Source organism: Epinephelus moara, chromosome 4, assembly GCF_006386435.1.
Source record: "Epinephelus moara isolate mb chromosome 4, YSFRI_EMoa_1.0, whole genome shotgun sequence".
NCBI classification, from domain to species: domain Eukaryota; kingdom Metazoa; phylum Chordata; class Actinopteri; order Perciformes; family Serranidae; genus Epinephelus; species Epinephelus moara.
In genome coordinates, this window is record NC_065509.1 from 21,190,858 (window position 1) to 21,204,494 (window position 13,637).

A 13,637-nucleotide genomic window follows, 5' to 3' on the forward strand; every position below is an offset into this window, starting at 1 on the left:
CATACCTAATTTATTTTAGATTTTTATCTGTAAATGTGAAACTTCAGTGAGTATTCAAACTCTCTGCTCCATCAATTCTTGTAGACCTCTGTTATATTATAAATCAGCCTGCGGGAGCAAAGACACCCAGTATAGGAGGTAGTTTAGCAGATATGTAACTGATTGTGAACCATAAGGTCTGTGAATCCGGAAGGGGACCTTTGTTAAATGTCATTCCCCATCTCTCTCCTCCTGACTTTCAGTCATTTCTCCTCTGTTGACTTAGTAGAAAAGGCATAAAAAGTCCCAAAAGGTTAACCTTTTTCAATGTCACTATGACAAACTGACAAGCACATGGGTAATTGGTAATGTCCAGGAGAGTAAGTAACCTGATTGTACGTAGAATTCAGTCAGTATTTAGTGTCGATTGCTGTCAAAAAGACTGAGGTGTCCTGAAGACAAATAACCTGTGACTTCAGGGTCACTGGTTCAAAGCCAGCTAACAAACCTTAATATGTGCATCCTCCTGTTTCTTCTTCTGCTGTGCAATCTGTTCACTAGGGTTGGGTACCGACTTGGGTACTTTTAAGGGTAGTGACCGAATTCGGCTGATGGTAACAAGTACAGATTCATGTTAACTCCATATGTGCCATATTTCGGTACTGTAGAGCACATCTGAGTGAGAATGCTGGGTTAAGACAGGAGGCGGAAGTGCCCAGAAGCTGGGAAACCGCCCACAGAGCTCGTTGGCTGCTCCATGGGCAGCTCCGTGGGCAGCTCCGTGGGCAGCTCCGTCGGCTTCCCAGCATGTCAAAACTATCACTGCAGCGCAGATCTGCCACAATAATTTCGCCGTCTGGTCTATTTTCTTTTCTTCAGTATTTTAGTAATAGCTTAGTATCACTGCTAAACAAGCAGACACTCACACACAAGCAGATAGACAGACAGAGACAGAAGATTAGCTCTGTGTGATTAGGCAAGAGTAGAGGAGCAGAATTGATTTTTAGTCTGCTACGTCACTGCTGCAGCTTCTTCAGAAATTATATTTTTGTCATTACAGTGAAGATAAAAAAGGCACTGTTGGGCACTGGTACTGAATTCCAGCTACTGGTACCAGTATTGGTTTAAACGTGAAGAGTACCCAACCCTACTGTTCACACTCTGTGGCTCTGAAAACTGTAGAGTGCACATATGTCGGACAGTGTGTTTGGACGCTGCTTGCAGCTTTATTTAATTTGTGTTTATCTGTTATTGATGATAACACTGAATGTCCCTACCATGACACTGCTCTGCTACAGTGGACCTGTGGTCGGTTGGCTGCATAATGGCTGAAATGATCTCTCACAAAGTCCTCTTTCCTGGAAAGGACTGTATCCTTCCCTGTTTGACTCCTTTTCAGTCTTTTCAGTTTTTCTCAGTGGAGGCAGAAGAGCCTCGGGGGACATATATGGTGTCGCTTTTCAAATCAGGAATTGTTTATTTAGCTCATTAGAGCATGTCCCAGTGAGAGAAAAGGACAAAAATCAGTTGTTCAGTTTGTTTAAGTTTTTAGAGTCATTTTACTGCCAAGAGCAGTTGCTACAGTGTGCCATGCAAGTCTACAATAGGTCCATTATAAGTTACAAGTGTCAGTTTGTGCTACAAAGTACGGTGGAGTTGTTCGTATCTTTTCTAAACTAGCTTAATTACAAGATGATGCATGAAACATGAGACATCATATAGAGGTAGGATTAGGAACAGGAAGTAATCGGCTTTTAGGAAAGCCTGTTTGCCCAGTCATCAGCAAGCAGTCACAATGAATAGTGTAACCTGTCCAAAGTATAAATGTGCGATATATGCATTGTGTTTGCAGACTTTACCTAAAATGGTCTGGATGATCTGGGTAAGTTAGCAGAGCACGCAGACCTTTCAGCTTCAGTGAAACTGAAATAGAAGGAAGAGGGGAGTTAATGGCTGCTAATGACTGCCACATATGCACGGCTCTAAAGCAAACAACTCTGAGAGAGAGAGAGAGACAAACTGCATATATCCTACTCTGCTAAGCGCACACACAGGGAAAGTGATGAAGAGAGCAACAGCTGTGTAAACTGATAAGCAGAGCTGCAGAGGCGAGGAGAAAGGCCTGGAAGGCTGCGTCTGGTTTCCAAGCCAGAGAGAGAAGAAGAAAGCCAGCCTCAAGATGGATATGATGAAAGCATCAGGCCGTGACACAGCCAGAGGATGGACAAAAATAACGAGAGCTAGTGTTCTGCATGTCAGTGTTTGGAGCATGTGGTTCATCTGGCAACATCTGACGTGTCGTCGTACCGTATATTTAATGTGCATTATATTATGTGGTTGATATCACGTGGTCATTGTTTGATAGATTTTCTGTGCGTGTCTGTGTGTGTATTTATGTTTGCTTTTGTTCTCTGTTCCCAGTGGACATCTGGTCAGTGGGGTGCATCATGGGAGAGATGGTGAAGGGCAGCGTCATCTTCCAGGGTACCGACCGTATCCTTCACCGCTCTCTCAGTCACTGTCGTCGTTCCACTTTGTCCATCTTTCACCCTCCATCAAACCTCCACTTAACACAAAGTATTTCATTTGTCTTCACAGTTGTCTTATAGTTCTCCCACGCACACTCTCCCAGACGTTTCCCAGTTATGTCCTCTAAATATAATCTGTTGAATAGAACCACTCAAGATTTCCAGCTCACTCCAATTTAATCAGAACGCTTTGTGTGTTTCCTGCCCTCTTCGACGATTATTATTAATCTGTGGAGTTGTTTTTCAGATGGCGATAATCCCCTTAATTGATAGAGGAAATCAAATCGAAGCAATTCAAGTCATTTGCATTTATATTGGCCGTTTCTGTTTCTAATGGGTTTGGTCACCTCTTCACTCACCGGCTCCTTTCAGTGGCACCATTTACACCTGAGTAGCTGAGAATGGACGCAGGGCGCAGCGGGATTCAAGGATAGATTGCTTTTCAACTAGGGAAGTAATAGCCTTTCACTGCGATTGTAAAGCAGCAGGTTGGCCTAATGTGCATATCTATATTTTTAGTGTTTTAAAAAATCTTAACAACTATTGGATAGATTGCCATGAAATTAAAAAGTCTCGAAAGGCTTTGAATGCATTCATGTAAAAATTGGGCCTTAATTGGTATTAAAACATCTTGAATCAATCTCTCAAAAGGTTTAAAAATTCTAAGGGATGTAGGGAAGTAGGATTTGTGCAGATCTGGATAGCAGAAGCAACAACACTTATATGTTGTTTCCGGCTGGGATGCTCAGAGCAGATGATCCACTGTCTGCCAGCTAGCCATCACTGTGCCCTAGACAACCTGAGGAAGAGCAAATTTAAGGAAAGCTGGCTATTTAATCAAGATTTTGCAGCATGGCCGAAACAGGCTACATTTATTTTATGCAAAAAGTTTTCCAAACTCAGCACGATGGGAATCAAGGCAGTGGAATCCCACAGAAAGCCTGCCAAGAAACAAAAGGTATTTCCTAGTTCTGTTCTACCGTTGTCTCCCCTCCGAGACAGAAGAGTCAAGCTTTATGTTATAAAAAGCATTTGAGTAAAATGGTCCCAAACCCTAAGTAACAGTAACCTTTTTTTCTTACTGTCAAATTCGTCGTAAATTTCACTCCATTTGTCATTAAAAAAGTCTAAAAAGTCTTAAATCTAACTTGCCTTAAGCTGTAGGAACCCTGTTATGATGACGTTGGTAATCTAGAACCATCGTCAGGTTCCAGCTCATACCTTGGTTTATGACCAAATACCCGCCAAGCTAACAACATTGTTTTGGGCTCATTGGCAAATATTTGCAAGCTAACATGCTAACCACAGATGGCTGACAAGGTAAATATTATACCTGCATAACATCATCATCAGTGCGAGCATGTTAGCATGCTAATGTTAGCATTTAGCTCAAAGCACCAATATGCATAATTAGAGCCTACCTTTTGTCTTTGGATATTTATGTTATGTAACATGCATCCATTTCATGTATGTGTCTCTTGATTCTGTGCCTTATCAAATGTTCCTTTCATTTACTGACACGTGCATATGCACATAATGCAGCTAAGTTTCCCTTAACAAGCGTGTTGTCCAGACATCGACCAGTGGAATAAGGTGATTGAGGTTCTGGGCACGCCCAGTCTGGAGTTCATGAACCGACTGATGGAGACCGTGAGGAACTATGTGATGAACAAGCCGCAGTATCCTGGTGTCAGCTTTGCCGAGCTTTTCCCAGACTGGGCCTTTCCCTCTGACTCAGAACATGACAAACTAAAGAGTAAGAAAACAAAAATACAAATTTAAATGCATATAGTTGCAGTTTCCTTGCATAGAGTCTTTTTAGGGACAGTACCATGTAACATAGAGTTTAGTCAGAGGCATTTGCCTGCAGTATACTGATGATGTAACAAGACATTTCCCAACAAAATTAGAGGGGCACAGAGACTGAAAACTGGATCCCTTATACAACTAGTTTAGAGAATGACCATGCAGGTCAAAAGTTTCTCTGCTCTCCTCTGTGGCATTTAGAGTTAGAGATCATATCACTGAAACAAGAGAACAGATCTTGACATTTCCAGAGATGCTGCCCAACACCGCAAGGGGAAGTAATCAGTTCTTATGAGGACCGCTTAAATGATGTCATGGGCCTGTTTCCATAGTAACACTGCCCTTCCTCTGTTGCCATAACAGCGGGTCAAGCAAGGGACCTGCTGTCCAAAATGCTGGTCATTGATCCCGAATGCCGCATCTCCGTAGAAGAAGCCCTCAATCACCCGTACATTCACGTGTGGTACGACCCAGGAGAGGCCGACGCGGTGAGGAGACTGTTCCAGTGGTGGTTCTCTTTACCAGTGCAGCAGCTGGCTGTGTGCGACCTTGCTGATATTTATATGCATTTCTCTTTGTTTCACAGCCTCCTCCCCAGATTTCAGATAAGCAGCTGGAGGAGAGGGAGCACACCATCGAGCAGTGGAAAGGTAGGATGCACTGCCCTCTAGGGAAATCTATCAGCAGTGCAGCTTCACTTCCTTTACATTTAGATTATAAAGTTACAGCAGACTGATCCTAACTAAATGACATTTCTAAGAGCTGGTACAATGAGCACAGAATTCCCTGTACATTTATGGCTGGAACGCTGTGTAAAATGTAATGAGAAACAGAATGCAATGATTTGCAAATCCTTTTTGACCTATATTCAATTGAATATAGCACAGAGACAAGATATGTTTAATGTTCAGACTGATAAACTTTATTGTTTTTTGTGAAATACACACTCATTCTGAATTTGATGTCTGCAACACGTTCCAAAATGTTGGGACAGAGACAACAAAATGCTGGCAAAGGTTTAAGACTTTAAGGCTCAAAAACACCTGAAACGTTCCACAGGTAAACAGATTAATTAATTACAGATTAAAGTGTTATTATTGGGTAAGAAAATGGCATCCTCAAAGGCCCAGTTGTTCATAAGCAATGACGGACACAAAAAACTGTGTGGCCATACAGTCCACCAGTGTAAGAACAGCCTTTCTTGATGCACAATTGCAGGAATTTATAGATTTTACCATCCACAGTTCATATATCATCAAAACATTCAGAGAATCCAGAGAAATATCTGCGCGTCAGGGGCAAAGCTGAAAACCAATATTGAATGCCCGTGACCTTCAGTCTCTCAGGCTTCACTGTATGAAATCACACTTTAAATTGCTTTGGAAATTATAGACATAGTGTCCTCTGGGTTAAAGTGGAAAAGGACCATCCAGATTGTTACCAGCACAAAGTTCAAAAGCCAGCATCTGTGACCAGTGCTGTGGGGGTGTGTTAGTGCCCCATGGCATCATGGGTTACATACAGGTTTTGGAGTAACATATGCTACCATCCAGATGACATCTTTTTCAGGGATGTCCCTGTTTATTCCACCGAGCCATATTCTGAATGTGTGTGACCTCCTATTGAAAATGTGTGACACGATATGAAGCACAAAATATGACAACAGGGACCTCAGACTATTGAGAAATTGAAGTTGTATGTCAAGCAAGAATTGTAAATAATTTCACTTTCTGGCTGACAGCATATGTGAGTGTGTGTGTGAGTAAAAGGTACAGACAGTTTGGTTATGCTGTTGCGTACCTACAGTAAGCGTGAATTTTTAATAATCATGGGACATTATTTTGAAAGCTCACAGCTGATGTTTTTCATTTAGCAGTTAACAGTAATAATAATAGTGAGAGCAGTGTAATACCGTGAAACTGTGATATTTTTTAGATGGTAATTCTTCCGTGAAAATCTCATTAAGTTGCAACCCAATTGTGAATGCAGACTGAGAGCACCTAACATTGCATCTGCCTTTCTACAGAACTCATTTATGAAGAGGTGATGGATTGGGAAGAGAGGAACAAGAATGGACTGATGAAAGAAGACTGCTCAGGTACGTACAGGACTGGACACCTAACTGCTGTAAGGAGAGGTGTCAAAGCATAATTAGCTTTAGCCTAAAACCGGTTCCCTGTAATATGTCGTCGTAGTCCCACAAAAATATATAGGAGATGCACTGCATTAACTCTAAATGTTATTCTTACTTGTACACTTACCTAAACCTCGTGTCATCCATCAGATGTGGTGTCAGGTTCGGCCTCACAGTCCTCATCAGCCAACGACATCTCGTCCATGTCCACGGAGCACACCTTAGCCTCGGACACAGACAGCAGCAGCATCGACACACTGACGGGACCGCTGGACGAGAGTCAGTGAACACAGTCCGTGGCCACGTGCGTCTGCCTGCCTCAGTCCTCCCCTCCCATTTACAGTATCCAAATATCAATCACCCATCACCTTCCCTTTTCTCTTTACTCCATCTGACCCCCATTTTCTTGTTTGTTTGTTTGTTTTTTTCCCCCTTTTTTGTCCTGTGTTTTTCTTCTTTCCTCTTTAACGTCAGCGAATAGGTCTATTTTTCTAATTTTTCCATGTGTGATGTTGCGGATCTTGTCGAACGTCTTCGACTTTGTTTTGGACTGCTGCCTGGAGGTCAGAGCTGTCGATTCTGTCGGTTGGATCAAACGTTTATCTTTCTCTTCTTTGTGGATGTTGTTTACCTTCATCAAGTACATATGATGTATGCATCCATGTTAATTTTCAGGTTACAAGGAGTAGGTGGGGATTGTTGTTTGTTCCATATGCCTGTATTTTAATAGTTTTATTTTTTTAGCGAATATTACGTTGAGTCCAGAGGTTATCAAATCAAAGCAGACGCGCACTGAACATAGACCACAGCTGCCAGCTGCTCTCATGCATGTTACGCCGATAAGAGCAAAAGCTTACCGTGAGTCGATGGCGCCAACCACGTGATGTCCATCTGATGATCAAACGCAGATCTCCACAGTGGTGCTTTCTGCACTGTTTTTGTTTTTTTAATTATTTGCCTCGAGTGATGTGGATTTTGAGCTTTTCCTCCTGACAGCTGGGGGAAGCTGTGGTTGCAGTGTTACACTTTTATTTCCTGATATAATGTACTGTATGTAAAGATGATCTGACGCTCATAGTGGCCGTAGACCATTTCATTACTAATAGATACGGTGTGCTCATTTTGTTTAAAATTTCAACATACCTGTAGAGCTATATATTGCACCCCATTGGACAAAAGGTACCGACTAACAATGTGTATATCAAAAGAACATCGTAATCCTGTAAATTTTGGAGAGGCAAAAAGATACATGTATTTATTTTTGTGTTCTTGCAAAATGTTGCACACAATCACGTTGAGGCCAGTGTAAAATAAGCCTCTCGTCAACGCATTTCATTGACAAACCAGTGCATTGGCTGATCCTTTTCTAAACCATTCCACTAGTACTGGAACAGTCACACAATTCATCATGAATAAGACATCACATAGAACACATGTTAAGGCAGTAAAACCCAAATAATGGTGTTTAACTTGCATGAAGGCATTAAAGATGCCAATAAGATACCGTAGTTCTTCTTATCAAGAGAAATCCGTTCAGGTCCGTTTCTTTTACCTACAGTACCTTGATGTTCTTGGTTCTGAAAGCCTGTTTGATGCAGATGTTGTATTTTTTTTTTGCATTGTAAACCTATATATGTGTGCGCGTGTGTGTTATGACAATGTGCTGTGCGGCGCTCTCTTTCGTAATCTCCTTTGAATCATCCTTAAAGACAGCAGTCGCCTGGTTGTAAGGGCAGAGTCTAAGGAGGAAGTTGCCCCCCTCAACAAAAAGCAGACATGTCGTGGTTTAAAATGAGGATGTGACTGTGGACAGCGTGAATGAAAATCCGGACCTTGGAACCTGAGATGGAAACTTAAAGACGAGAGAAATGGACTGTGGAGCTGCTTTTTGCAGAACTGATTGCACAGTGTGATGGACATGCAGAGATACGACACTATGGAGTCACAGAGGACTGAATTGTTGTACACTATATTTTTTTTTTAAAACCATGACCTTATTCTTTTAGCCATGCCTTAAATGACCCGAGGAGTGGCCAATTCACTCCCACAAATCTGATCAGATAAGGACTGAGCGTTACAGTGCTCAGAACCTCTGTTACAATGTTTACCATGTTTTTTTGGTTTTTTGGTTTTTTAAAAGAAAGCTCCATTGTATACACTGTACATCTCACATTTTGGTTCAGTTTATTTCTGCCTTTGTTTTCAGAGATGTCCTGTGTGATTGCAATGACCACAATATAATCACCCGGCCAACATCTTTTGCCCTTACGTAACTAATAAAGTGGACATCAGTGATTCATTTTCTTTCAGTGATGTTTTGTATCTGTCTCAGATTCTTAATGAAGACATAACCACACATCACTTAAAGGGACAGTTCACCCCAAAATACGTAACGCATGTTTTCCCTCTTGCCAGGTTGTTCTGGTGTTGGAGATATCGGCCGTAGAAATGTCTGCTTTCTCTCCAGTGTAATAGAACTAGATGGCACTCAGCTTGTGGTGCCGAAAGCGCCAAAAACGCAACAGCAATGTCTCTTTACAGAAATCATGACCTGGTTACTCAAGATAATCCCCAGACCTTGTTAAGACTGCCCCTTAAAAGTTGGAGATTCGAATCGTCAGTTGGAGATCCCTCAGTCAACTAAGACTGCTTCAAGTTGAATCTTTGTTTTTCGTTTGTTTTTGCTAGTTAGTGTGCTGCGCAGTGCATTTCTGAGGCGATTTGCTGCCCAGATTTTGGTGTGGTGTGAGGGCTCTTGACTCTCACGCTACCCCTTGGTACAGTCAGCTGCAGACGCACAGAGGGAAGATTCTGAGATAACATTATCTTTTCATTTCAGCTTTGAAGTGGTGTATTTACAGCTCACTGATACTTAATACAACACAGTCTCTGGCTTTTGTTTAATATCCGGTGTCAGCAAAAATTGTTGCACGTTTCCGATCCGTCGTTAGCATAGTTAGCTTGTTACTATATAACATGAATGCTGTTGTCACACTGAACCTCCCGCTGAGCCCGTTCAAACTTTAAATCCTTATTCGTAAAAAACAACAACGAATTGGCCAAATCTGATTTGATCGACGTAATTCTGAGTCGGGTACAGTGAGTAATCTCATGTTAGAACTATTTTCTTTCTGTTGAACTAGTACACCCGCCGTATCACTGCGCAGAAGGAAGTGTGCATCTACTCATGGATAAGAGGCTCCTGCTTGTGACAGTGCAAGATGTAAACATTAATGCTGTCCTCCTTGGCTGAACTGTAACATTAGCTAGCTCAGTGGTGCTAGGAGAGCTAGCAGTAGATTCACCCTTCCTTCTGCGCAATGGTATGGTCTGCTGATGTAGTCAGATAGAAAGAAAATAGTTCCTAGATGAAACTGCTCACAACAAAGTCTGTGGATTATCTTTAGTATCTGGGTCATGATTCCTGGGGAAGAGACATTGCTGTTGAGTTTTTCCAAATTTATCTTTAGGTGCTTTGAGCACCACAAACTGAGTGCCATCTATTTCCATTATATTCAAGAGAAGGCAGACATCTCTACAGCTGATATCTCCAACACTCAGCAACTCACACCAAAACAATCTGGACGGATACATAGCACTACAGGTAAATGGAAAAATATGAATATTTTCTGTTGAACTGTCCCTTTAAACCTCTCCCAATTAGGTAAGAAAGTATTCTGCATAGGTGGTGACAAACTATTAAACATGATCCTAACTAGAGTTTAAAGACTAACCAGTCTTGTGCCTTTTGTCCTTCTCTTAGCACACACTGTTCACATCAGCACACACATTTCATACATTCTTTTCTCAAAAGCTCTTGACTATATATTCTGTCTTCTTGGCCTCGTTGTTGAGCTCTCCGAAAGTGTCAAAGAACTGCTCCATCTCCTTCTGCAGAGTTGCATTGCGAAGTTCTGCGGCGGCCCGGCCCCTTTCAGACTCTGCAATCTTAGCCTGGACAGCGTGGTACCAGTGCCGCTGCTGGGCGAGGTTCGTTTTCAACCGAACAACCTCTACCTGGAGCTCTTCGTTTCTTTGCTCCAGGCTGATGGTAAAGACATGAGGAAGAAGAGGGAAAGGATATCAGAATTACAAGGTGTGTATAAAAGATGGAGAACTGGGTTGGGCTGAGTGAAAGAGGAGAGGTCAGTAGTGTATTTGTTGGAGACTGATTGTTTGGTGTGTGTGTAGGTTTGATTCTTGCCTAATATAGTTAAAAAAAAGGCAGCATTTGCTTTTGAAGGTGGGGTTAATTTACATAATTAAATTTGTCTGTTTCCTATAGTCTATGTTAAAGCCAAAAGAATTGTCGTTTTCCTGTCGCCCTTGCTAACCAGTACCAGTACACTGAGACTTGCTCTATCTATATCGGTAATAAATGAGGTATGTGTTGTGTCTAGGTCAGCAGCATGGCCCCTTAAATTAGCTCGCTTTCCAGTGCCATGAGCTGTTTCTATAGGTCAACCACACAAGCTGTGCGTTTTGTCTGTGAAACAGGAAACATGAATTTGTGTAGGTCAGTGGAAAAATTACATGCAGTGTATAGCACAAGTGAAATATGTGATAGTCTGAGATTGCCATAGTTGAGTGAAAACACATAAACAGAACATGAATAATTAGGACTTAATGTTCCTGTCTTGGGAAACTTTAAAGCAAACTAGTAACACTTGTCTGTAGCTTTGAACTAAACAGGATATTGGGTGAAGCTCGGGGTCAACTGAGTGAACAGAGCAGCACAGCTGAGTGGACACACACACACACACTTTCTGGGCCTGGGAACATTGTGTCACCCTCCGCTGCAAATACACCAAGGGCTGGGAAAATCTCACAGGCGAATCAGTGAACTGAAAGTGTAATACTGAAGCCGAGAGCAAAGCACATTAAATTCAGGACATTTCATTTGTCTTTTTTCACACAGCGTGCCTAATCTCTGTAACGTGATTACGCGTGCTGTGTAGTTTGAAATGGAAATGCAAGACAAAACAAATTGAACATTACCTGAGTATGCGTGCCTCGTACTCCTCCCTCTGTCTGACTATTTGCTGTTGGAGGCTGGTGAGGAGGCTGCGAAGGGCACTGGCGGAGGGGTCCGCCAAGGGAACCGGAGGGGGCACCCTGGGAGACCAGGATGGCTGCTCTGGGTGCTGGGCTTCAGCTGGGGGCCACATAACTTGGCACGCAGTTTGGGATAACTGAGGGGAACTTGCTGCAGGATGCTGAGGAGGTGGCATCTGGAGCTGGAGGTTCAGCATCGGGTCCCCCTGCTTAAATCCAAAGGATCCTGAGTCCAGCTCTGGCTCCTGTTCATGTTTCTTGTCTTGGTCTGGATTCTGGTCCTGGTTACTGAAACGGCTTTCAGCAAGGATGATCTCACAGGAGGACCATGTGCTCTTGTCTTCGCTCACACACTCGCCGTCCATCACTCCCTGGATCTGGTCAGGGGCCCATGCTTGGTACATCTGCTCCTGGAAGCTTGTTTCCATGTCAAAGACTTCTTGGAGGCTGTCAGGAGTGACAGCATCGGGGAGGTTATCATACAGAGAGAGAGCACTCCTGTGCTCCTCACTTTGTGATGGGTTGGGGCTCTGGTTCAGATGAGCTCTGTCCTTAACTCCCCAGCTACCGCCCTGTTCTCCTCCTCCTCTCTCTCCCCCTCTTGTTCTGTTTATGCCTGGGCCCAGCTCTGCTTCCCAGCCCTGTCTTCTCAGACCTCCTCTCCAGCTGCAGTAGCTGTGATCTGGCCAGGGGCCAGTCACTCTTCCCCCACCGACCAGTGTGGGAACCTCAGCCACAGCTGGGGCCAGACCAGGCTGAGGGCTGCAGGGGCCTGGGAGTCTGGTTACAGCCGGGCACACAACCCTACTCTCCATTTCCCTTTCCCTGGCCCTCCCTCGCTGGGCAAAAGGTGGGCAGTTGTCGTACAGGGGGTCCGTGGAGCAGGAGCTGGCTGAGGTGGGGGTCTCAGTAGGAAGACAGTGCAGCTCCATGATCCAAGCAGGCACATGGGGGTGCTGAGAGCCTTAGATAACTGCCCTCCCCTCCTCTGTCTGCTGCAACTTGGGATTCAAGCCTTGGATTGTGGATTTGTGAGCGAGCTATGGAGCCTCGCCTGTGCCAAGTGCTGATGTGTCGTGGGGAGAGGAAGGTGTAGGAGCCCTCCTCCCCTTTGGCTGTGCCCTTGAAGCTGCTGCCTAATGGCAGACAGGTTGCAGTTCTCTCTGTGTGTGTGTGTGTGTGTGTGTGTGTGTGTTTGTGTGTGTGTGTGTGTGTGTGTGTGTGTGTGTGTGTGTGTGTGTGTGTGTGTGTCTTTAAGCAGGACTGACATCAGCTGTTACTTTAGCAGAGCTTCTGAGGGAGGGACCAGGGTGTAATATAGTCTGGCTCATTCCTAAAGACAGTCACACATAACTGCAACCACAGAAATAGACAGTGGCCACAGGCACAAAGTGTGAAGCACACACAATGAACCCCATAATCTGCACTCAATATCTGTCAGACACAGATACTGAATATAAAAATATTAACATTGAGGAAATTCCACAGTGCAGATCAGGATTACTCTGACTTTTAATGTGTACTGCTTGCATGGGCCAGTGCTTCAGCTGGGCCATTGATTTCCCTTCTCTCCTGTAATGCACTCTGTCTACATTAACACTGTAGGATGTGTTAACAGCCAAGTGCTTGTACTGTAGAAAGAGCTCACCCCGCGGAATCTGCTGCAGTGCATTTATCACTTACCTTTGAGAGCCGCTCAGCACTTAAACCTGTGAAATGCTGTCAACAACAGCAGCCAGGCAACAAATCATATAGTGTCACCTGGTATTATCAAATCATAAAGGTTGCAGATTTAACCTCCACTGTGTGGTAGAGAGGAAAAATGTGTCTTTCTATTGATGAAAGGAAGAGTCTGCATAAGAGGCAGAGGGAGAGGAGAAACAACACACAGCTCCTCATGCTGTCATGGTCACTGTGTCATAAAGCCACAAGGTGGAGCTATAGACAACATGATGAAGTACTGTAAATGGGTGGTGTAGAGACAAGGATGATGATTCAGAGCTACACCAGTCCAATAAATGTGATTTAATTTGCGGCTGAAATATAAATTTAAGATAACATCATTGTAATTGTGTTTGCCTCCCATGCATTATGTTTTAATTGCCTATAACTTCTGTTTTTATCTATCCTTTTCA

The 13,637-nt window shown here is 43.4% G+C and overlaps 2 protein-coding genes across 2 annotated transcripts in view; one reads left to right on the forward strand and one right to left on the reverse strand.

Moving 5' to 3' along the window:
• The window catches only part of mapk9 (mitogen-activated protein kinase 9), a 24,252-nt gene extending 15,508 nt beyond the window's left edge, over nt 1-8,744 (forward strand). Inside the window, exons 7-12 of the mRNA XM_050042036.1 lie at nt 2,401-2,472; nt 4,081-4,263; nt 4,677-4,801; nt 4,900-4,963; nt 6,340-6,411; nt 6,598-8,744. Of these exons, the coding sequence (XP_049897993.1) occupies nt 2,401-2,472; nt 4,081-4,263; nt 4,677-4,801; nt 4,900-4,963; nt 6,340-6,411; nt 6,598-6,734 (653 nt within the window). The 3' untranslated portion in view covers nt 6,735-8,744. The remainder of the gene's footprint in view (nt 1-2,400; nt 2,473-4,080; nt 4,264-4,676; nt 4,802-4,899; nt 4,964-6,339; nt 6,412-6,597) is intronic.
• Nucleotides 7,178-12,562, reverse strand: si:ch211-247j9.1 (uncharacterized). Its single transcript, XM_050042037.1, has 2 exons — nt 11,446-12,562; nt 7,178-10,492 (listed from the first exon to the last, which is right to left on the reverse strand). The coding sequence occupies exons 1-2, from the start codon at nt 12,432-12,434 to the stop codon at nt 10,255-10,257; spliced, it is 1,227 nt and encodes a 408-aa protein (XP_049897994.1). The 5' UTR covers nt 12,435-12,562; the 3' UTR covers nt 7,178-10,254.
• Nucleotides 12,563-13,637: the final 1,075 nt, after the last annotated feature.

What these genes read in the sequence shown, in the direction of transcription:
- si:ch211-247j9.1 (XM_050042037.1), bottom strand. Translation starts at nt 12,434, where the DNA reads ATGGAGCTGCACTGTCTTCCTACTGAGACCCCCACCTCAGCCAGCTCC. An exon ending in TACGAGGCACGCATACTCAG is followed by an intron (nt 10,493 to 11,445) that starts GTAATGTTCAAT and finishes CTTTACCATCAG; the next exon opens with CCTGGAGCAAAGAAACGAAG.